This window comes from Prunus avium, chromosome 2, assembly GCF_965620075.1.
Source record: "Prunus avium chromosome 2, drPruAviu1.hap1.1, whole genome shotgun sequence".
Classification (NCBI taxonomy): Eukaryota; Viridiplantae; Streptophyta; class Magnoliopsida; order Rosales; family Rosaceae; genus Prunus; species Prunus avium.
The window spans coordinates 27,764,968-27,789,609 of record NC_142285.1 but is presented as its reverse complement, the minus strand read 5'-3'; the positions used below and the strand labels follow the sequence as shown (position 1 = coordinate 27,789,609).

Below are 24,642 nucleotides of genomic sequence, written 5' to 3'. Positions count from 1 at the left end.
GCGGGACTATTTTATTAAATACGACTTATATTTTATAAAATTTTCATCTAAATTCTTTTGAAAATTTGGGTGATAAAATGGAAAATGCATTCACACCTTCATTCAAAACGAGTCTAAAGATAATGTGGTCCAGTCTGATTTAAGCAGCTGATACTGTGTCACATTGCTGTCGACTCATTTATGTCAGTCAGAAAGCACATGCTGGTCAAGTGTGAATGTAGAAAAAGCAGAACAATATAAGTTAGGAAAAAAAAAATCTTAAATATATGTTGACTGCAGACCCAGGTCTTGGTCTTGGTCTTGGTCTTCTTTCTACTTAATTAATATTCAATAATATTTAATCGTTGATATATTCATTTGAATATATAGTTTGGTAATTAACTAATTCGCCGCCTAACAAAAAATGATATTAAGTTTTGGAAACTTGTCACTTAAACTTCATTAACTACGCATGATAGGAAAATATAAATTAATTTATAATTTTCTATGATCATGTCATACTAATGATTGTGAATGCTTTCGTTTATTTATTATTTGGGGGTCAACAATACAGATTTTTCAATATTTTCTCAACAGTTACAAAAATTTAATATAAATTTTATATGAAATACTGGAGTTTGGGGAGAGTTACAGCAACTTCGAGGCAAAGTGTGACCCGGTGCTGAAGTAAATGCCCTTTTTCCTTTTTAACTTTGACAAACAAAAATCATTACATTTGATGAGTACGACAGATGAGGCTCCAGCATAGTATCCGACAATGGGACGTGTAATTCCTGCAGCATTGATAAAGTGAGAAAGCAAAGTTGATTGGCAGCATTATGTGCATATGGCTTTTTTCCTTTGGTCTACACGGGTGGGTAAGAAGCAATAATGAGAGTTTTATTGTTGAGTAATGTAAGGGTTGGAAGATTGGTAACCGTTAGCTACCTATGATTAGCTTGGTGGCTGCTAGCTGTGATTGGCTAGTGGTTGTCTCACTTCCTTATTTTAGGGGATGTGTTGTAATTAATAGTTTTTCCTATAATTATGGGTTAAAGTTAAGGGTTGGTGTGTGTTGGCAGACAGCCCCTAAACTGACCACGTGTGTGTGTTGGTAGACAGCCCCTAGAGTGGCCACACCAGCTTATGCATATATATACCTCTGTAACCGTGGAAACATAATATAATGAGAAATTACATTCTCTCTGTCATTTTCAATATGGTATCAGAGCAGGAACCTTAACAGGCCTGTCTCCATTTTCTTTTCCTTCGTTCCTTCTGTACATTCTATTCAATAATGGCAGAAGATAATCCTTTTGGCTCTGAAACTGAAAGCTTCACAGCACCTCGTTCTAGTTTTCCAGAAGCTGAAGTCAACCCAAACCAACGATTGTGCTCTGTGTTGTTAAATGAGTTTAACTATCTTCCATGGTCTAGAGCAGTATCTCTTGCCCTTGGAGGAAGATCCAAACTTGGATTTATTAATGGAAGCATTGAGGCACCTGACGCCTCATCTCCGAAGTATGAAGCATGGCTGTGCAAAGACCAATTGGTCATGTCATGGCTCCTCAACTCCATGGATCCTAAGCTGTCTGAAATCTTCAGTTTTTCAGAATCCTCTCTTTCTCTTTGGAAGGCAGTCAAAGATATGTATGGAAATCAAAACAATGCAGCTCGAGTGTTCCAACTTAAGAGGAATCTTGCAAGTCTCCAACAAGGTGATAAATCCTTTGTTCATCATCTCGGTTGCATGAGAAATATGTGGAACGAACTAGATATGTATCGACCACATACTATCGATGCTGACGTACTGTTAAAAAGGTCTGAGGAAGACAAAATCTTTCATTTGCTAGCAAGTTTGGGCTCTGAATATGAAGATCTTAGAAGCCATATTCTAATGAACCCCGAACTTCCATCATTTGCAAGTGTTTGCACTACTGTCCAGCGAGAAGAAGTACGTAGGAAAGTCATGAATGTTGACATAAATTCTAGTATGTCTGAGGCTAGAGCTTTTGTGACAAACCAAAAATCATATGGAGATAAAGTGTACAAGGGAAAAAGGCCAGATCTGAAGTGTTTACACTGCAATAATGTTGGACATCTAATAGATCGATGTTGGATATTACACCCTGAGTTGAAGCCAAAGTTTGAGAACAAGCCTTCAAGAGACTACAAGGGCTCACAAACCAGATCACATACAAACAAAAACCATGCTGCTGCTGCCACATCAATTAAAGGGCTGACAAACTTCACAGCCAATCCGGCTGACTTGATAAATGAGTTCTCAGCCTATCTTCAAACCAAAAGAGGAAGCACAGGTGAAGTATTGACTGGTGAAAATCAAACTGCTCTTCTTGGGCAGTTTGCAGGATTCTTAGCTGAGTCTAATCGTGTACCTCAAGGAAATATTCCAGGTATTATGTGTGCTCTTTCAACTGCTCTAAATGTTAGTCATTCTCATGATTTTTGGATTATAGACTCAGGTGCCACTGATCACATGACAAATCAATATTCAAAGCTATACAATTTTGAAAGCTACACTAAACCATCACTAGTTTCTGTAGCAAATGGTAGAGGTGTACCCGTTCTAGGTAGAGGGAAAGTTAAACTGATTTCAGATAGTGTTGAGTCCACAGCATTATATGTTCCATCCTTCCCTTTTCAATTGTTGTCAGTAGGAAGAATTACAAATTCTCTCAACTGTCGTGCAATTTTCTCTCCTCACAATGTTGTTTTTCAGGATCTAGCCACCAAGAAGCTGATTGGTGAAGGTCACTACCTAAATGGGCTGTACTATTTTTCAAAGGACCTTAATGTTCCAAAAGGGTTCCAAGTCAGTTCAAATCTAGAACATCAGTTGTGGCACCAACGTCTAGCACATCCCTCAGAATTTGTTTTGTCTACTTTGTTTCCTAGTTTATGCAAATCCTCACTTGTATGTGAAATTTGTCATTTGTCAAAATTTACTAGACTTCCATTTAACTCTTCCATATCTAGAGCTAGCAAGCTTTTTGAGATGGTGCACTCCGATGTTTGGGGACCTGCACCTCTAGAGTCTTTTGATGGTTATAGGTACTACGTTACTTTTGTTGATGATTTTTCAAGAGTCACTTGGTTGTACCTCCTAAAATTCAAAAGTGAAGTCATGGATGCTTTCAAGAATTTTCATAATCTTGTCATGAACCATTTTTCATCTCAAATTCACATACTAAGGTCTGATAATGGCACTGAATATACATCCAAAAATATGACTGACTATTTGAGCACACATGGAATTATACATCAAACAAGTTGTGTAGGTACTCCTCAGCAAAATGGAATTGCCGAAAGGAAGAATAGAGACCTACTTGAGAAAACCAGGGCCCTAATGTTACAAATGAATGTGCCTAAGAGGTTTTGGTCTCAAGGAGTTCTTGCAGCCACCTACCTCATCAACAGACTGCCTAGTCGTGTTCTGGATTCAAAATCACCATATGAGGTCATGCAAAACAAAAAAATTAACCTTTCCCATCTGAGAATCTTTGGATGTACGTGTTATGCTCATATTCAATCCCATCACCGAGACAAGCTGGATCCCAAGGCAGTTAAATGTGTTTTCATGGGTTACTCCTCCAGTCAAAAAGGTTACAAATGTTACAATCCATGTTCCAGGAAGCTATTTGTCTCAAGAGATGTAAGGTTTGATGAGATCAAACCTTATTTCAACAAACCATCAGATCAAAATCGTCAGGGGGAGCAATTACTAGATCTCTTTCCATTACCAAATTCAGGGGAAATAAGTGATTGTGTTCATTCAGTACCTCACGACAGTGACTCTCATGCAACCATTAATGACAACGTGATTATTGGAGATGAAACTGAAGCCTCAGAAGCACAAGTTGTTCCTCATGACAATGACACATCATCTATAGAGGAGAGTGGAGCTGAACCTACTATAATCCCATCTCAACCTCGAAGGAATCCAACTCGAGATAGGCATCCACCATCAAGGCTACAAGACTATGTAACGTACAATGCAAGGTACCCAATTCACAAGTATGTAAATTACTCCAAAGTCTCTCCCTCCCATGCAGCTTTTCTCAGTAAACTGTCAAATGAAAGTGAACCGAGGAATTTTCAAGAAGCCAATCTTCAAGATGTTTGGAGGCTAGCCATGGAAGAAGAACTCAAGGCTTTGGACGAAAATAAAACCTGGAGTGTAGTCCAACTTCCAAAGGGAAAGAAGGTGGTAGGCAGTAGGTGGATCTACAAAACCAAGTTTAATTCTGATGGCTCAATTGAAAGACACAAGGCAAGATTGGTGGCTCGCGGTTTCACTCAAACGTTTGGAGTTGATTATAAGGAGACATTTGCTCCCGTGGCTAAGATGAGTACAGTGAGGGTTTTGTTATCTGTTGCAGTTAATCATGAGTGGCCGTTGTACCAAATGGATGTAAAAAATGCCTTTTTGCATGGAGACCTTGAAGAGGAAGTTTACATGCAATTGCCTCCTGGTCATCCACAAGCACAAAATTCAGGTATGGTTTGCAAGCTTCACAAGTCAATTTATGGATTGAAACAATCTCCACGTGCTTGGTATGCCAAGCTGAGCTCAGTACTTGAAAAATTTGGTTTCAAGAGAAGTCATGCTGATTCATCCTTGTTTGTTCGAACTGGATTAGTTGGTAAACTAGTTGTTCTAATCTATGTTGATGATATTATCATCACAGGTGATAATATTGATGAGATTAACACTCTTAAGCATTCTCTTCATCAGAAATTTGCCATTAAAGACTTAGGAGTGTTAAAATACTTCCTTGGGATTGAAATGGCTACTTCTTACAAGGGAATGTTTTTAAGTCAACGGAAATATGTGATTGACTTGCTTCAAGAAGTGAAGATGATGGATTGCAAACCGGCTCGTACCCCTCTTGATAGCAAATTGAAGTTGGACTTGGAAGGAGAGCCTCTCAGTGATATAAGTTACTACCAAAGACTGGTGGGTAAGCTTATATATCTCACCATTACTAGACCGGATATAACTTACGCCGTCAGTCTTGTAAGCCAATTCATGCATGCACCCAGTGAGGCTCATTTAAATGTTGTTAAAAGAATTCTAAGATACCTCAAGGGCTCTATTGGTCGGGGAATTATCATGAAGAACAATGGTCATACTCAAATCATGGCATACACCGATGCTGACTGGGCAGGGAATGCTATTGATAGAAAATCCACTACTGGCTACTGCACGTTTGTTGGAGGAAACATCGTGACATGGAAGAGCAAAAAGCAAAATGTAATTGCTCGCTCAAGTGCCGAAGCAGAGTACAGAGCCATGGCTTCCACTGCATGTGAACTCATTTGGCTCAAGGGCCTTATCTCAGACTTGGGTTTTTCAAGCAACAAACCTATGTCTCTTTTTTGTGACAATCAGGCAGCTATGCATATTGCCTCCAATCCCGTGTTCCATGAACGCACCAAACACATTGAAGTTGACTGTCACTATGTTCGTGAACAAGTTCAGTCCAAGGTAATTCAAACCACATTCACTCGGAGCCATGATCAACTTGCTGACGTTTTCACCAAGTCTCTTGCTTCCACGCAGTTTCAACGTTTGCTCTCCAAGCTTGGATCAATTAACCTCCTTGATCCAGCTTGAGGGGGAGTATTGGAAGATTGGTAACCGTTAGCTACCTATGATTAGCTTGGTGGCTGCTAGCTGTGATTGGCTAGTGGTTGTCTCACTTCCTTATTTTAGGGGATGTGTTGTAATTAATAGTTTTTCCTATAATTATGGGTTAAAGTTAAGGGTTGGTGTGTGTTGGCAGACAGCCCCTAAACTGACCACGTGTGTGTGTTGGTAGACAGCCCCTAGAGTGGCCACACCAGCTTATGCATATATATACCTCTGTAACCGTGGAAACATAATATAATGAGAAATTACATTCTCTCTGTCATTTTCAATAATTTGGTACGTCGAATTGTATTGATTAATTTTTATCGAATAGTATTAATTTATTTTGGAGAGTATTGACTGTTTATTTATAATATTATAAGTCGTTTGGTATTATTCTGGATAAATAATCTAACTAAGTTATACGGTATTTGGTGCTATTCTAGATAACATCGGATCAGACTACTTTTTTTATAAAAAAAAATCTTTAATAATTTAAGTAGAAATTGAAATTCAAATGTCACCAAATTATTGAAAACCCTGCTAAGGACTTTTGACCCCTCAAAGTCTTCGGTCTTGCACAATGCCAAGAAAAAGAAAATGGATTGGTGGGCAAAATAGTCTATTTGCGGATGATTAAAATATTCATATATAAAAAATTGATATATTTAGTCTATCTATATATTTTAGTCATTATTCACAGTTATAACAGTTTTATATTAAAATTTATCAAACAGTTTTAACACTTTAAAAATATTGTTTACCAAACATAGAGCTATTTTATTTTACAACTAATTATTTTCAAAGCACAACAGAAGCAACTTTTTTAAAAAGTAACAGCGATTCCAAACTGGCTCTTAATCTAATGACCTTTATTAAATAAGACCTCACATGACCTTATTTTTAGGTCCTTAAGTCAGCGGGACTGTTTTATTAAATACGACTTATATTTTATTAATTTTTCATCTAAATTCTTTTGCAAAATTGGGTGATAAAATGGAAAATGCATTCACACTTTCATCGGATCAGACTACTTTTTTTATAAAAAAAAAGATCTTTGATAATTTAAGTAGAAATTGAAATTCAAATGTCACGAAATTATTGAAAACCCTGCTGAGGACTTTTGACCCCTCAAAGTCTTTGGTCTTGCACAATGCCAAGAAAAAGAAAACGGATTGGTGGGCAAAACAGTCTATTCGCAGATGATTAAAATATTCATATATAAAAAATTAATATATTTAGTCTATCTATATATTTTAGTCATTATTCACAATTATAATTTACCAAACATAGAGCTGTTTTATTTTACAGCTAATTATTTTCAAAGCACAACAGAAGCAACTTTTTTAAAAAGTAACAGCAATTCCAAATTGGCTCTTAACCTAGTGGCCTTTATTAAATAAGACATCACATGACCTTATTTTTAGGTCCTTACGTCAACGGGACTGTTTTATTAAATACGACTTATATTTTATTAAATTTTCATCTAAATTCTTTTGCAAAATTGGGTGATAAAATGGAAAATGCATTCACACTTTCATCACTGATTGAAAACGAGTCTAAAGATAATGTGGTCCAGTCTAGTTTAAGCATCACATTATTGTTGACTCATAAATGTCAATCCGAGAGCACATGCTGGCTAAATATCTGTTGACTGCAGACCCAGGTCTTGGTCTTCTTTCTACTTTGTAAAAAGGGGTCGAATGATATGATGGATTCTTTCTTTTTGTCTTTCTTTAAACATAAAGCGGTCCTCGACTTTTCATTACAAGACTATAAAGTTACCTTTTGAAAATATTTGATTTTAAAGTAGTCTTTTTTTGAATTTCAACTACCAATTATGAAGCAAAACTTGTTGGAAATGGGTATGTTGAGAAATGTGAATTGAGTGGGGAACTTACTCAATACAAATTCATCACTATGCCTTCGATGAATAAAGGACTGATGGAATTGAATTAAAAATCATTACATATGAAAATAACAATATGAACTGAAAATAGTGACTCAGCTCGAATCACTAATTAATATAGAGCGAATAGTGACTCATGACAAATTCAAACACAAACACTTAGCATATACTACAATTTGACTCGTGACAAATTCAAACCCAAACACTTAGCATATACTACGATATTCAACACCATATGTTATTTAATATTACAGTGCATGATCTCATATCAAATCATGGTGACTGGTAGAACTCTTGATGTACGCAAATGTCCAGATGCCTTGCAGACAGTGTAGTTGTATTAATTCAATTCGAAGTAGAGCAGAAAGGATTGGGTGGTATGGTTAGATTGTCACCTTCTCTTTCTAACATTTGAACTACAACTTTCATTGGAGGACGATCTATTGGGTGCCATTGGACGCACCATAAACCCACAATGGCAAGTTTCTTTGCAATTTTAGCATCTCCTTCATCCTCAATATGGATCCTTAGGTCGTCCCCTTGTTCTAAAAGGTTATAAATCGATTCCGGGAAGTAGACTTGGCTGGTAGAGTCCTCCATGACCTTAAAGTTTTTTCTGCCACCAACCATTTCCAGCAACAACGTCCCGAAACTATAGACATCTGACTTGTAGGACACGCTACCGAAGTTCCTAGAGAACACTTCGGGTGCAATGTAGCCCATGGTCCCCCTGATGGTTGTCATGGATATTGCGCTTTGATCCCTTGCGCATAACTTGGCTAGACCAAAATCGGAAACTTTCGGAGTGAAATTCTGGTCTAGCAAAATGTTATGGGGTTTGATGTCAAAATGGAGGATTCGGTGGTCACACCCTTGGTGAAGATACTCAATTCCTTTGGCAATACCTAAAGCAATATCTTGCAACTTATCCCAACCAAGGAAAGAATTTTTATTATCTGCTGATGATAAAAAGTTTTGTAATGAGCCATTTGGTAAGAATTCATACACAAGAGCTCGTATAAACCCATCAGCACAAAAGCCAACCAAGCGAACCACATTGACATGGTGCACGCGAGCCATTGTTCCCATTTCATTTGTAAAATCTTCTCCATTATTTTCATTTGAATTGTTGAGGATTTTCACAGCAACAAGAAATTCAGAGGAAAGCTTCCCTTTAAAAACTGTTCCATAGGCCCCTTGCCCCAACTTGTCCTTGAATTGATTTGTTATCCTCTTAATATCAGCATAGGAATATCTGCTTGGCTTCTGAGCTATGTAATCTTCCAAAAATCTTTCAATTCTCAACTGATTTGTTTTCTCTGTTTTGTTGGGGCTGTAGGCATGGTAGATGATGAGAGCCCCCACTGCAATAAAAGCCACAGAAACTGTGCAAACTGCAGATAGAGATGACACAAATTAACCTAATTATATTTTATTCAGATTTATACATCAACACAAGTATTTTAATTTGTGGACAACTCACCTGATATCTTTATGCGTGTCCCTCTATGGCTACTATCTGTAAAAGTTGTTATTTAAGCTAATAAGTACTTTTGCTATGAAATCGATAAAACTAATCAGATCGAATTTGAATGACTGAAAATAAATAATATTTGCTTGCAAAGTACTGCAACAAAGCCAAGTTTAGTTAAATGATACCTTCAGCGAAATCTAAACATTCTCTTTCTGCAGTCTTATTAACACGTGCAAGACTATATTCACTAATCTTTGATCTACATGCCTTGCCCATCTCTTCGCAATGTCGACATGATGGTTTGGACCAATGCAACTTCATTTGGGATGATATGTCTGGAATTGATGTATAGTCATGTAGCTTGGTACAAGACTCTAGGGGCAGTCTATCAATAGAACATTGAGACTTGACAGCATATGTCTGGTTTTCAGGATCTTTCTGCTCAAAGCGGTAAGATCCCAGTTCCATCCCACAAAAATCGCCGTAGTATCTTGCTTCAGAAAATGGGCAGCTAAATAGGGTATAATTATAGTTATTGTGTCCAGGCACAAATTGTAAGGGAGAAGAAGATAAACTGAAGTTTCTGACCAAAAAAAAAAAAGAAGATAAACTGAAGTTAAAAATATTTCCCAATGGGTCAGATATTTCAATCTCCTGAGATGCGTAGTTAATCTTTTCAACGAAGAGGTTGTTAGATGAAGATGGCATCTCGAGCAGAGTCTGGTTGTCGTCAGTGCATGATAGATCAAAGCCATGGTAACCGCAATGGGTTGACTGCTTACCTTTACCTTTAATAAGTCGAAATGGGAATCGGATGGCTGGGCCGTCCGGTTTACATCTTGCTTCTCTGCAAATTATTCCGCCATGGACTGCATCGACATCTAGCACTATGAGCAACCAGCATAAGAAATTGATCAGAAGCATTATTCTAACAAAAAAAATGGCTTGCAGCATTCCGGTCTCTTGCTAAGTTATTAATTAATATAGCATGATTGGTTTTATGATGGATGAGTCTCCAGCATAGTAGCCGACAATGGGAAGTGTAATCCCTGCAGCATTGACAAAGTGTAATCCCAGCTGAGGACTTTTGACCCCTCAAGGTCTTTGGTCTTGCACAATGCCAAGAAAAAGAAAACGGATTGGTGGGCAAAACAGTCTATTCGCAGATGATTAAAATATTCATTTATAAAAATTGATATATTTAGTCTATCATTGGAGTGCTTTTCGCGGATTGGTTGACAAAACTATCTATATATTTTAGTCATTATTCATAGATATAATAGTTTTATATTAAAATTTATTAAACGATTTTAATATTATTTTTTATATTAACAACACTTTAAAAATATTGTTTACCAAATATGGAGCTATTTTACTTTATAGTTAATAACTTTCAAAGTACAGCAAAAATAATTTTTTTATTTAAGTAACACCAATTCAAAACAGGCCCTTAATGCAATGGCCTTTATTAAATAGGACCTCACATTACCTTATTTTTAGATCCTTAAGTAAGTGGGACTGTTTTATTAAATACGACTTATATTTTATTAATTTTTATCTAAATTCTTTTGAAAAATTAGGTGACAAAATGGAAAATACGCTAACACTTTCATCACTGATTGAAAACGAGTCTAAAGATAATGTGGTCCAGTCTAATTTAAGCATCACATTGTTGTTGACTCATAAATATCAATCAGAGAGCACATGCTGGTCAAGTGTGAATGTAGAAAAAACGGAACAATATAAGTTAGGAAAAAAAAACGTTAAATATATGTTGACTGCAGACCCAGGTCTTGGTCTTGGTCTTGGTCTTCATTCTACTTATTTAATATTCAACAATATTTAATCTACTTTGTAAAAATGGATCGAATGATATGACGGTTTCTTTCTTTTTTCTTTCTTTAAACATAAAGCGTTCCTCGACTTTTCATTACAAGACCATAAGTCATCTTTTGAAAATATTGATTTGATAGGAAAATAGATATATTCATTATATATAGTTTGGTAATTAACAAATTCACCGCCTAAGGGCATCTCCAAAGGAGATGTAAAATGCAAAATGTTAAATTTGAATTTGATAGCTTATGTGGCAACTTGACATTTTGGAAAAAATTGAACTCCACATGAAATACCAAATATCAAATTATGTTATTATATTTTTAAAAGCAAATGGGCTCATATTTTATAATTATATGAAATTACCTATAGGAGGACTAAAAATGCCTAGAGGGGGTGAATAAGCCAATTTAAAATTATAATCAATAAACACAAATAAACTTCAGTAATAGGATTGATATGGCCTATCAATCCTGAAACGTACTGAGCATAAAATAAAGGAACACGCAGAGAATTATTTTACGTGGTAAAACCCCACCTTTGGGGAAAATCCACAAGACTCCTTAGTCCAAAAAAAATCCACTATAGAACGATGATTACAAGAAGTACTCACACACTTATCCCAGACACATTCTAGATAATGTTTACCGACTTCTTCGTAACTCAACTTCTGTCACGGGATGATCTGTCGACACTCCTTATGTTGAACGCAATACTGGTCATGATTGCTTCAAGTTCGCCGGAGAAAAACCACCACCACGGTCTTGGTACCCTCAACCATATGAGTCATTGAACATGCAAATGAATTCAATATGAATGATGAAAGTATTTGATAAATCACCAAGTATACATGAAACACTTGATGAGACATATCTCAAAGATATACACATCAGCTTTTCTTAGGAATTCTAGATACTCAAAACAAATATATCAAAGCTGTGTAAAAACCAAGAAGAGTCATGCCATATCTTTATACAGACATGTTGTTCTTTTTTCAAAAGAAACTACATAAAGCCAAGAGATCCATATCATATTTGATTCTCTTAAAAATCCAATTCAATTTCGTCAGCCCATGCAAACTTCCAATCCCATTAGTTTATACAAGGAAACCATGTTAATCAATGAAACCAATTTGGGTATTAAAAGAAACATGTTCTTCCGGTCAAATATGAAAAATGATATTTTTACTTAAGCCAAAATAAGGTCAAATTAGGAAAATAATCTCAAGAGATAAAATTTAATCCTATTAAAAATAGGACTAATAATATAAAAGCACTTGAGTGAAAATAACTCCAACTAGGAATCCTATAATGAATGCATGATTATGTCATTATTTACTTGAAATCAAGTTCCTCGTATCGATCAAGTCATACTTCGAAAATCCAGGATTGAATGTGCTGAGCCAAAACTTTCAGTAAAAGATATTTACACACTAATTCCCGACTTATGCTAGAGTCTAGGAAATGCCAGTACTGTCATATCCCGGGATCAGCTCCGCCATAGCACGATATTGTCCGCTTTGGGTCCCCCCTCTCTGGCCCTCACGGTTTTGTTTCTTGGAGCTCACGAGCAACTTCTCAGTGGGTCACCCATCCTGGGATTGCTCTGGCCCCCAACTTGCTTAACTTCGGAGTTCCCATGACTCCGAAGCTAGTGAGCTCCCAAAAGGCCTTGTGCTAGATGGATGCGGGCATGTACATATAAGGCACATTACCTCCTCTTTGTTGGTCGATATGGGATCTTACAAGTACAATTTTCATACTAACAATCTCCCCCTTTGGCATTTCCTAGAAAAAACACCTATTACAACTCAAAAGAAATTGCACGAGATATAACAAATGAAATCCTACTCTAAACTCGAAGCTCGGAATCCCTGCACATTATGAAACAACAAAACCAGTGAAGCATGTGGGAGAAGAAATATAATTCAAAGCAAAATTACAACATCACTCCCCTTTAATTCTACAACACAATCTCTCTCCCTTTTTAATATAATTTCACACAGTCATCTCTCCCCCTTTTTGTCAGGAAATCCGAAGGGCAAGAAAAGAACATAAGGGAGCATATATATATATATATACTGAGTATAGAGCAAAAAGAGAGAGAATGGAAGTGAGAATAAGAGTGAAGATGAGATTGGAGTATAGAACAACTTTATTTATATACTGATATACATCATATAAATATTTTATTGTCAATTTACTGTGTTCACTGTCCATGGTACATGTAAACACCCTTCACTGTCTCTTTTCAATTATCATAATAACGTTGTGCATTAATTTTTTTATTTGTAAGACATAACAAATTATTGGAAACCTCACCCTCCATTTGGATGAAGTAATTGAAATTTTCAAAGAATTCTAAAATGACGGAATTTAGATTTCCACAATTTCAATTTTTGGTAATTGAAGATTTCAGTATTTGGATTTATGTATGTCGAATTTTGTAAATAACAAAATTTTGTAAACGGCACCATGAAAATTGTGAAATGATGCCTATATTGGTGGAAATTAAACTAGGGAATTTGATGCCCCAATTCCCACGATTTTTTCCTCGTGTCATTTAATAAATTCCACGCTTACGCTTAAGTTGCCAAACAAGGGAATTGTCAATTTCTCCTCTTAAATTCATGACTTTTAGCCAAATTCTAAGTTATTTTCCCTCATCCAAACGAAGGGCCAAGGTCTTTGGTCTTGCACAATGCTAAGAAAAAGAAAAAGGATTGGTTGGCAAAACAGTCTATTCGCGGATGTTTAAAATATTCATATTTAAAATATTGAAGTCTATCATTGGAGGTTTTCACAGATTGTTTGGCAAAACTATCTATATATTTTAGTCATTATTCACAGTTACAACAGTTTTATATTAAAATTTACCGAACGGTTTTAACACTTCTTTTTGTACTAACAACACTTTAAAAATATTATTTACCAAACATGGAGCCGTTTTACTTTACAGCTAATTATTTTCAAAGCACAGCAGAAACAACTTTTTTTTAAAGTAACAGCAATTCCAAACTGGCTCTTAATTCAATGGCCTTTATTAAATAGGAACTCACATGACCTTATTGTTAGGTCCTTAAGTGAGCGAGACTATTTTATTAAATATGACTTATATTTTATTAATTTTTCATCAAAATTCTTTTGAAAAATTGGGTGATAAAATGGAAAATGCATTCACATTTTCATCACCGATCAAAAACGAGTCTAAAGATAATGTGGTCCAGTCTAATTTAAGCAGTTGATACTGGGTCACATTATTGTTGACTCATAAATGTCAATCAGAGAGCACATGCTGGTCAAGTGTGAATGTAGAAAAAACAGAACAATATAAGTTAGCGAAAAAAAAAATCTAAAATATATGTTGACTGCAGACCCAGGTCTTTGGTCTTGGTCTTGGTCTTCTTTCTACTTATTTAATATTCAATAATATTTAATCTACTTTGTAAAATTGGATCGAATGATATGACGGTTTCTTTCTTTTTTCTTTCTTTAAACATAAAGCGTTCCTCGACTTTTCATTACAAGACCATAAGTCATCTTTTGAAAATATTGATTTGATAGGAAAATAGATATATTCATTATATATAGTTTGGTAATTAATTAATTTGCTGCCTAAGGTCCCGTTGGAGATTGCTTTTTTCAGTAAAAAATCTGCTTCACTTTAAAGTTAAGCAATTTAAGGTGTTTGGTAAAAATAAAATATCCCGATTATTTTAAAAGCAGTGACCTTTTGACAGCAGGTTTTAAAAGCAGGCTCTGGGCTGCTTTTCAAAGTTGCTTTCAAAAGAAGTAGAGATGAACCTTTAATGAATTTTTTTAATTCCCAAAATACCATCATTCATTTTAAAAAATGACACCACCTCCACTTCCACATCTAACTCCACCACTTGCATCACCACATTCACTACCTCCACAACCACCGCCACCGCCACCGCCACCCATCACCACCACCGCCACCACCATCATGACTTTTAGCTAAATTCTGAGTTATTTTCCCTCATCCAAACGAAGGGCCAAGGTCTTTGGTCTTGCACAATGCCAAGAAAAAGAAAACGGATTGGTTGGCAAAACAGTCTACTCGCTTATGTTTAAAATATTCATATATAAAAAATTGAAGTATATCATTGGTAGGGATGACAATTTTCCCTGTGGGTATGGGTCTTTGTGGGGATTCGACCCTAATGGGTCGGGTATGAAGGATAAAAAACGGGTATGGGAATGGGTATGGAGAATTTTTTGCGTATAGTGTTTGGGGAGGGGCGGGGATGGTATTTTAATCCCTGACCGAACCCTCCCCGTTTATAATATATATATAAATATGATATTAAAGTGACTGTGCTGAAATTTTTTATATTTTATATTATTATATTATATATTTATTTAATTTATATGAATCTTAAGCCACACTACTTATATATTTAGTTAAGTTCTAGTCAATATGTAAACATTCTTATATTGTCTTATACGTATATATTATATATATATATTCATTATCTTGCCCTAATCCTTTTTTTTTTCTTCAACAAAGTAGTTTTATATTGGTTTTTTCTTTAGTAATGGGGCGGGTCGGGAAACCCATTCCCCAATGAAGGTGGGGATGGGGAATCCCCAATGAAGGTGGGGATGAGGAATCCCCGATATAAATATTGTGGGTATGAAGGCGGGGATGGGGGAAAAAAGCTTAACGAGGATGGGGATGGGGATGGGGATGGGAATGGCATACCCACCCCCGATTCGACCCATTGCCATCCCTAATCATTGGAGTGGTTTTCGTGGATTGTTTGGCAAAACTATCTATATATTTTAGTTATTATTCACAATTACAACAGTTTTATATTAAAATTTACCAAACGGTTTTGACATTGCTTTTTATACTAGCAACACTTTAAAAATATTGTTTACCAAACATGGAGCTGTTTTACTTTATAACTAATTATTTTCAAAACACAGCATAAACAACTTTTTTTAAAAGTAACAGCAATTCCAAACCGGCCCTTAATCCAATGGCCCTTATTAAATAGGACCTCACATGACCTTATTTTTAGATGAGCGGGACTGTTTTATTAAATATGACTTATATTATATTAAATTTTCATCTAAATTCTTTTGAAAAATTGGGTGATAAAATGAAAAATGCATTCACACTTTCATCACTGATTGAAAATGAGTCTAAAGATGATGTGGTCCAATCTAATTTAAGCAGCTGTGATATGTCAATCAGAGAGCACATGCTGGTCAAGTGTGAATGTAGAAAAAACAGAACAATATAAGTTAGGTTAAAAAAAAATCTAAAATATACATTGACTGCAGACCCAGGTCTTTGGTCTTGGTCTTGGTCTTCTTTCTACTTATTTAATATTCAATAATATCTAATAGTTGAGTGAAAACGCAGAGTTTTATTGTTTAAGAGAACTAGAGGAAGGCAAACCGAGAGAAAAGAAGTGAAGTGAGGCAGAGAGCAGAGAAGAAAAGGAGCTGCTGCTGTAGGAGAAGAAATAAAATTCCAGTCGTTTTCTTCTTCATTTCGTGCTGCACAAGGGCGTTGTTCTAGAGACACTATTCTTATTTGCCTCTCTTTTATTCTCTCTTGTATTTGTGAGTGTGAACTTGCCTTCAAATGGTCATTTCTGAAGTCACTCCTTTCTTATTTGCCATAGGCATCTAAGTTGTCTAATTAATATGCCCTCTTCCTTAATTTCGATAAATTCCTATTGGATTGAATGCCTCTTCCCTTCCTCCTAATATTCTCTCTCACTATGTCTAGAGTAAGTCTCCTATTTGCTGCACACATAGCCCTTCTCCTTCTCCTTGTTCCTCCTTCCTTCTGTGCCCTTTGTGGCAATATCAACATAACGAATCCATTTCAATTAAATGGAGACCGTCAAAACTGTAGCTACGGGTACAGCACTTTTGACTACAACACTTTTGAGCTATATTGTGAGGAAAATGTTACAGTAATATGCTTGTATTCGGGAAAGTATTACGTAAAGGCGATCAATTACAGTGACTGGACAATCCGAGTTGTGGATGCTGGTGTTCAGAAGAAAGACAACTACTTCTCCAACCCACTTTACTCTTTAACCTCCTACAACCTTAGTGCTCGTGGAGATCCTTTTTCATCTATTTTTTATAATAGCGACAAAGATATTCTAGAACTCCGACTGTATAGTCTAGCGATACGTGAAGTGTCTATAATTTTTATCAGCTGTGCAAATCCAATGCATTCTCCTCGCCTTGTTGATACAGCTCCATGCATCAACAATTCTGCCAATTCTTCTTTGTCCAGTACTTTAAGAATGTTTTCTTATGTCATGATTGGCTTGAATGGCTCCATAATAAGTCCATTCGATTTGGGGGAGTCCTGCAAAATAACACAAATGGTTGTGGTGTCACCTTCAACATCTACAGATCTGCACCGGAACTTGTCCTGTGAAGGTATATATAATGAAATAGCGCACGGCTTTGAGCTCTCATGGTTTAACGCTTCATGTTCCTTAAAATGTGGAATTGGGGCAAACTGTAGGGCCAACGAGGGTAAAATCGAATGCCCTTCAAAAGGTAAAGTGCATCTGCTAATGATTTCACTTATTCAATAATGCTAGCTAGAGTCAACATATTTGTTCTCTCTCCGCCCAGATGATGTCAGTAATAAGCAGCGCTGTTAAATATCTTCTTCACCGCCCACCAAGCCTTGTTTATTCATTTGACTACTGTTTTTTTTAAAAAGTATATTTTAAGAAAAGAGCGATATTATTATTGCTTGATAGAGGGAATAAGTAACAGTACCAAAAAAAATCGGACCATGTCGTCGGGATTAGGCGAGTTTATCTACACATATAGGCTTGGTCATCAGGTCGTCGGACTAACTGAGTAATCTTACCCACTCAACTGCAAAGCGGGGGCAGGAACCTAACCACTGATAGAGTACCCCATGTCCCCCTAAGATCATGCCCGTAGAAAAATTACATGTTACATTCCTCAAATAAGAGATCACTAATAAACTCTAGAGGTTCCTCGAACCAAGTAACGGTAGAACCCACCCATTTAACTTTAATTCTTCATATTTGGTTAATTTCCTTAGTCGCCAATTTCTCCCTTGATTGTATTTTTGACTTGTATAGGTTACCATTCTTAGTTTCATTGTCTTGTATATCGAGCTTTGCCCTTTTAAATAGACACAGAATCATTACCGAATTATTTCACATTAACATGGTATCAGAGCATGCTCTCTATCCTTGGTTAATCCCGTGAGAAAGATAAGAATGTGATGGATATGAAACTTTACACATTGACAAGATTTTGTTGTCAAATAACATTTCACGCTGTTCTCATGTGTGGAAAGGACATGTAGGCTTTTGCTTCCATCTGTGTACACATTCATATATTACAGCCATCTACTATAGATATATTATGTTAGAGATACTTATGTATCAACTAAGTACGGGAGGCTAGTTTATGGTGTTTTCACTACAAATAATTTGGTAGTCAAAAGGAGACTATGACATTGATTTCTAATATGTATATGTATTATGATCTTTTTGTATGCAAATATGAATCTTATTTTCTTTTGCAATGCAGAACATTTGTACAAGGAGATCTTACGGGGCATACTCGATATAGCAGGCAAAGTAGCCGACTCTCTAATCCAACTTATTACATATAATTCAAATGTTTTGTATACTTAATTGAATTATGAATTAATGATTGAGTTTTTCACTTATGTTCCAGAATACCTGTATGCCTTTGCGCTCACCCACAAGTGCTACAATGTCCGCCTTCAGTGGATGATTCCATTAACCTGTGTAATCTCTTACCTAGGTAATGTGAACTACTTGAAATCAGTTACTGTGTAGCATTTTTCAGTTTTAGCTATTGATAACTGAAGAATAAAAGCATTTTGTTTTTTTTATCTTTTCAATATTTGGTTTTTAAGTTAAAGAGATAGAGAGACAAAATGAGAGAGAAAGGAGGAGAGGGAGAAAATGGAATGAAATGTTGCACAAAAAGAAAACTAATTAAAAGCAGTTTCAAATACCTTTTCTTTTCAAGTTTTTGTTTCTTACATTCTCCTTCATTTTTCCATTCCCCATCTCTTCTTTCTCCAATATTTCTCCCATATATTTGTTTCTCCATCTTTGCTAAAAAAGTAACAACTAGAAACTAAACACGAAAAGGTTACCAGAAGAAAAGGCCCTTGATTAATGAAAAATGTTGTACTAAGGAAAATAGTATTGTAGCAATCAATTAATGTCTCTATTGAGTCCACTTTTTGTGAACTGCGCAGGAATATTGCACACAGTCATGTATGTGTTTGGCTTTCCCTGTGCAACTGCATTAATAATATACAAATGGAAAAGGAGGCACTTGTCAATGCATGACAATATAGAAGACTTTTTGCAGAACAATAAGCTCATGCCAATAAGGTACTCTTACTCAAACATAAAAAAGATGGCCAAAGGTTTCAAGGAAAAATTGGGTGAAGGAGGCTATGGCTCTGTATACAAGGCAAAGCTTCGTAGCGGTCGCCTTGTAGCCATCAAGATGTTGGGTAAGTCCAAAGCTAATGGGCAAGACTTCATCAATGAAGTTGCTACTATTGGAAGGATTCACCATGTTAACGTGGTGCAACTCATTGGCTTCTGTGTTGAGGGTTCAAAGCGTGCTCTCGTATATGACTTCATGCCTAATGGATCTCTTGATAAATACTTATTTTCTCAACAAGGAGGTATCTCTTTGAATTGTGAGAAAATGTTTGAAATCGCACTTGGAGTGGCTCGTGGTATTGAATATCTGCACAGAGGATGTGAAATGCAAATTCTGCACTTTGACATCAAACCTCATAACATTCTTCTTGACGAGAATTTTCTTCCCAAGGTGTCTGATTTTGGATTAGCAAGGCTATGCCCACTCGATAATAGCATTGTATCTTTGACGGCAGCAAGAGGAACTATCGGATACATAGCACCAGAGTTATTCTATAAAAACATTGGGGGTATTTCATACAAAGCTGATGTCTATAGTTTCGGAATGCTGTTGATGGAAATGGCTGGCAGAAGAAAGAATTTAAATGCAACCATAGAGAAGTCAAGCCAAATATACTTTCCAACATGGGTTTTTGACCAATTGAATGATGGAAAGGACATAAAAATTGAAGATGCCACAGAGGAGGAAGAGAAAATCATAAAGAAGATGATCATTGTGGCATTGTGGTGCATACAAATGAAGCCTAGTGACCGTCCTCCTATGAATAAAGCAGTTGAGATGCTTGAAGGAGAAATTGAGAGCCTTGAAATGCCTCCAAAGCCTTTCTTGTATCCACAACAAATGCCAAAAGTGGTTCTTGGGGACAATTCAAGTACCACAAGTGCATCAACAGTTACAAATTCTACAGAAATCGTTTTGATTGCTGATGCGAATCAAACAATGTAATATATAGCAATCTTGATGTGCAAGGGAGATTATGTAATGAATAAGCATAATTAGACTTCTGTTTGCTGCCTTTGTTTACTACATTTGGAAGGAAATAAATTGCAGGATTTTCAGAAACGCTTCTTGCCCCTTTGCTGCAACACTCAAATTGTATGATTTTCAGTAATTGCAGAATTCTATTAGGTAGGCTGTGCTCTCTAGCGTTTAAAACCTCACCTGCTAACTCCTATCTTGTTGCAGATTGGAAGATCTCTATGAGCTAATTGCTATTAGGGTTTGTTGTATTGTTAGCTTGGGATTGTCTTCTATTGGTAGGATTTGCCCTCCTTTTTGTTAATACATTCATTTAATTACAAAAAGAACAAATAAAAAAACAAGTCCATTTATTCTACACTAAGAAAACACTTTGAAGCTAGAATTACATTTAGATATGTGCAAGTAGCAGTTTCCCTAAGAATATTGCAAATGGGGCAGCAGGTCAAAACCACTAACCCCCAAGGCTCAAGCTAAGCTGATTCACAATGGAATCATACAAATATTGTCTTACCCCCTACACCACTAAAGTTTGTCCACCTTCCCATCAAGCTAATTTGAACTACAATAGTTTATGTATAATCTAAAATGAAAAAGTTACAAGCTCAAATCAAATTGTATTCATGCCTTCAAACACATTCATGAGAAACATGATAGAAGTAGCTCCCCTTTGCTGAAGGTCTGTCAGCTTAAGGATCTTCAGGTTCTTCATCCTTATCTTCTGCATCCACCCACCACGAAACAGGGCCCAAACCGTCAAAATCAATTGATCCCTGCAAAATAGGAAACTTAATTGGAGGCTCACAGAATTCATTAGAAATCTACTTGCCAAAAGAGAACCCTCATTTAATTTGAACAAAGATGTAACAAAAGAATTAGTGTAACTCTACATAAAGGAATTAGCACAGATTTTAAAGGGAACAGAAGTTTCACAGAGCAGGATTTTTGCAATAGTTACATTGCGTTTGGAGAATTGTAGAGAACTAGAGATCAAGTGATGCTACAGCTAGATGCAACCACCAGTCGTATGATAAGATTTAAAGCACAAACTTACTGTAACCACCATAGGGGCAAATGGTTTTGAGTCTTCTGGCTGCACAATTGGAATTGGAGGAAAGTTCACACTGTGAACTTGGAATTTTATCTGCCATTTGGAACTAAAAGTTAGCATACACTTAGGCAACTGAAATTTGAGTACGTATGTATAAATCAAACCACAACAATATGAACCTCGTCTATCCCATCAATAACAAGTTCTTCATCTGAATCAGGAAACTTCCATATCCACACGACTCTATCCCTGTAATCCTCAGCAAATATTATAAACTACAAATTAAAGGGTGTTTAAAAATATATCAATATACAAGAATTCATGCAGGATTATAAATATAACGCTCTATTTGTACTTATATCAACCAGACATGGAAGGGATGGTCACCTCTTTCCTGGGTCAGGCACGGAATGGGATGGAACAGGCAAAAGATGAACAGGTACATAAATATCATCGAAAAATTCAAGGGACACTGCCATTTAAAGATTCAAAATCAGACTAACGGTAAGACATGGATATGCTTCCTTATCAAAGAGGAGTCCATCAAAGCATAGAGTGAGAATTGCTTGCACCAAAGAGAAACTAAGAAGGAAAAACTAAATGAGACGTAGAATTAAGCTACAATCAGTTCATCTCAGTAGAATACGTACGACGTAAACCATTTGCAGTAGATTCTTTAAGTTTTGCAACAATTATCTCTCCCACAAATGGACGAAACATAATCAGTGTGAACTCCACCTGCCAATTGTTGAAAAGGGGGAAAAATAAAACAAGAAACTTTAGAAAGGAAGAAGAAGAACATTGCATAGTGCATACTCAAATGAAGGGAGTATTCTGACATTAATTTCTCTGGTAATCATCTCTGCAAATCAGACATTAATTGAAGCTGAAAATCTTAATTAGTCTAAATGCCTAACAGTTACCCATTAAGTGTAAAAAACAAATACTCAGCTTATACCAGTGATACTCACTCTCAAGGTAATTAGGCACTTCAATTTCATAGAGAAGAAGACACGCCCTAGTTATCAGTTTTGTCACCCACAGGGAATGAAGTAAATCAAGCTGAGAACCGAGAAGAAATCCAAGCGAAAAGATTTAAAGGAACCTATGTCATAGTAATGGGAAAGAGAGAAGAAGCTGTCCATTTCTTTCTTTGTTCCTTTTTTCTAGGGTAAGGGTAGCAGTGGGGTTAGATCTCAAGAGCTTGTTGCTCTGATTCCATGTTTCAGAAAAACAAAACAAACAAAATTAGGATATAGAGAAGAAGATCATTGTATATTACATATTATCATATCAAATGAAGGTAGAGTACATTAATTTATGTAGGATCCAGGAAATAAATTCTCCGCTAATCAGCAGCTCCCATTTAAGCTAACAATCAGACATTAAGTAATCAATTTAACAAGTAATAAATGGCTAGCTAGCAGGCAGGCACTGACTAAGAAGTAAAGAATTTAAGTGATGAATTCTAATTACACATAAGAGATATCAATCTTCTGCAGCCAGTGCACGAAGAACAATGATATGCTTCCTCGTTTCGAAATCATTTTAAGTCGAAAACTCTGACTCAAACAACCAAACAAAACTCGTTTGTGTTTTCATACAACAAATAATCACATAACTCAAAGTCAGTCAAAAAATCAAAATCCAGTAGTTCAAAGCATTCCTTACAGAAAAGTATTTTATCAAATATGAAAAAATTGATTAAAACCAATCAAATCCTGATAAGAGATAAAGCAAAAAATGCCAATCTTTCAATCAAGACCTGTACAAAACGAATAGACCACAATGGAAGACCAATCATCAAAATAGATGCAATCACCAAATTTAATAATTATAAGTTAGAAAATCCACAATGGGCTCCCTAAACCACCTCCTTACACAAAATTTTGAGAGCAATTGGAAAAATACAACTCCAACCATACTTCCTATCCACCTCCTAAAATAGAGAGATCTCTAGGAGCTCCTAAATCTGAGAAGAGAGAAAGGACTCCTAGTGGCTCCTTATAATTTAATGCTCAATTATTTTAATAGTATTTTAACCATTTATTTAATGCCAACTATTTTTTGTTGTTGCTTTTGTATCTATACTTTATCCAAAAATTGAATTAAAATTTATTAAAAGCATTTATGACTCTTTAAATTAGAGAGTATGGTTGGAGTTTGAAATTTTATAGAGAACTAAAATAGTTTTATAGTGTTTTTAGCTAAATTTTAACTAAAAAATAGAGAGCATGATTGTGGATGCTCTTACAGACTGACAATGCCAATGCATTGAAAACTAAACAAGTATGCTCTAAAAGCCATACCATTCTCCCTCAAAACTAAACAAGCATTCATGAGTTTAGCATGAGAGAGAGAAGGCTTGGGTTTCCTATGAGAAACATAGGCTCGAAGTAAGGGGAAGAGAGAGTTTTTGGGAGGATTTGTTGAGGAGGGAGAGGGAGAGGAAGAGATGAGGAAGAGGAACGGGTGGCTTGAGCAAGTTTCCGGCAGCTTGACGAAAGTTTTGTCAAGTACTGGAACAGTTCTGCCAAGAGGGAAAATGGGAAAGAAGGATGAATAGTGCACGAAATTGCTAGGTTTTGAAGATGAGAGGGAAGCTTGCTCTCTGGATATGTGTTATGAGAGAGAGAGCGAGGAAGAAGATGAAAGCATGGGTGGTTTTAGCATATTTCCAGCAGCTTGACGAAAGCTTCGTCAAGCTCCTGGGCGATTTGACAGAAGAGAAAATGGGAAGCAATGGAAGAACAAGGCTTGAAATCGGAGGGTTCCAGAGATGAGAGATGATGCTTGCTCTCTCTGGATGTGGGTTTTGAGAGAGAGAAAGGAGGAAGATGGAAGAATAAAGCATGAAATTGAAGGATTCCAGGGGGGATGCTTGCCTTCGATCGGTTTGTTGTGTGTTTTGCTGGGAAGAAAGTGGCTCCTTTTATAGGCATTAAAAACCTTAATTTTGTCAAGCCACCCTCTCTCCTTTTCCTCACTTTCTTCCATTTACTCTTGTTTGGTGAAATTTCCCTAGCCTGAACCCATAGGCACGCAGCTTTTTGGGGTTCCAAGGTCCTCAGGCAGCTGGACTTCTCCATGTGGGTGAGGAGCAGCCCACTTTTGTTTGTTGTTTTCTCACCAAAGCTTGAAGAGGAAAGAATGGGTAAGGGTGCTGGTCAAAAGGTGATTCCATCAGCACATGGTTTTGCTTGGTTTTGGTGGTTTGGCTTCGATCTGGTTTTAAGAAAGATGCTGGATATTTCCACGATGTTGGATATAAGACGT

At 36.3% G+C, this 24,642-nt stretch overlaps 3 protein-coding genes across 4 annotated transcripts; 1 reads left to right on the top strand and 2 right to left on the bottom strand.

The window, feature by feature from the left end:
- Positions 1–7,579: 7,579 nt before the first annotated feature.
- On the bottom strand, positions 7,580–10,126 carry LOC110771050 (rust resistance kinase Lr10-like). Its single transcript, XM_021975285.2, has 3 exons — positions 9,201–10,126; positions 9,025–9,060; positions 7,580–8,935 (listed from the first exon to the last, which is right to left on the bottom strand). The coding sequence occupies exons 1-3, from the start codon at positions 9,967–9,969 to the stop codon at positions 7,887–7,889; spliced, it is 1,854 nt and encodes a 617-aa protein (XP_021830977.2). The 5' UTR covers positions 9,970–10,126; the 3' UTR covers positions 7,580–7,886.
- Positions 10,127–16,233: 6,107 nt separating this feature from the next.
- Positions 16,234–20,572, top strand: LOC110771051 (LEAF RUST 10 DISEASE-RESISTANCE LOCUS RECEPTOR-LIKE PROTEIN KINASE-like 2.2). 2 transcript variants are annotated; one of them, XM_088248304.1, is made up of 4 exons: positions 16,234–17,288; positions 18,432–18,476; positions 18,582–18,671; positions 19,138–20,572. In XM_088248304.1, exons 1-4 carry the CDS (start codon positions 16,574–16,576, stop codon positions 20,280–20,282), a joined length of 1,995 nt encoding a protein of 664 aa, XP_088104430.1. In that variant the 5' UTR covers positions 16,234–16,573; the 3' UTR covers positions 20,283–20,572. The 2 variants fall into 2 exon arrangements, with proteins under 2 accessions (XP_088104430.1, XP_088104429.1); XM_088248303.1 differs by having other exon boundaries at positions 16,234–17,411.
- Positions 20,573–20,684: 112 nt separating this feature from the next.
- On the bottom strand, positions 20,685–23,642 carry LOC148296774 (DNA-directed RNA polymerase III subunit rpc8-like). Its single transcript, XM_088248310.1, has 6 exons — positions 22,338–23,642; positions 22,017–22,104; positions 21,754–21,838; positions 21,546–21,615; positions 21,370–21,459; positions 20,685–21,088 (listed from the first exon to the last, which is right to left on the bottom strand). The coding sequence occupies exons 1-6, from the start codon at positions 22,365–22,367 to the stop codon at positions 21,005–21,007; spliced, it is 447 nt and encodes a 148-aa protein (XP_088104436.1). The 5' UTR covers positions 22,368–23,642; the 3' UTR covers positions 20,685–21,004.
- Between the last annotated feature and the right edge of the window lie 1,000 nt (positions 23,643–24,642).

Coding starts and splice junctions, on each gene's coding strand:
- LOC110771050 (XM_021975285.2), bottom strand. CDS start 9,969: ATGCTGCAAGCCATTTTTTTTGTTAGAATAATGCTTCTGATCAATTTC. Junction 9,061..9,200: donor ATGTTTAGATTTCGCTGAAG/GTATCATTTAAC, acceptor CAACTTTTACAG/ATAGTAGCCATAGAGGGACA. Junction 8,936..9,024: donor GACACGCATAAAGATATCAG/GTGAGTTGTCCA, acceptor CTCTATCTGCAG/TTTGCACAGTTTCTGTGGCT.
- LOC110771051 (XM_088248303.1), top strand. CDS start 16,574: ATGCCTCTTCCCTTCCTCCTAATATTCTCTCTCACTATGTCTAGAGTA. Junction 18,477..18,581: donor GGGCATACTCGATATAGCAG/GCAAAGTAGCCG, acceptor CTTATGTTCCAG/AATACCTGTATGCCTTTGCG. Junction 18,672..19,137: donor CTGTGTAATCTCTTACCTAG/GTAATGTGAACT, acceptor TGAACTGCGCAG/GAATATTGCACACAGTCATG.
- LOC148296774 (XM_088248310.1), bottom strand. CDS start 22,367: ATGAAATTGAAGTGCCTAATTACCTTGAGA. Junction 21,460..21,545: donor TTATTGATGGGATAGACGAG/GTTCATATTGTT, acceptor TCCAAATGGCAG/ATAAAATTCCAAGTTCACAG. Junction 21,089..21,369: donor TTGCCCCTATGGTGGTTACA/GTAAGTTTGTGC, acceptor CCTATTTTGCAG/GGATCAATTGATTTTGACGG.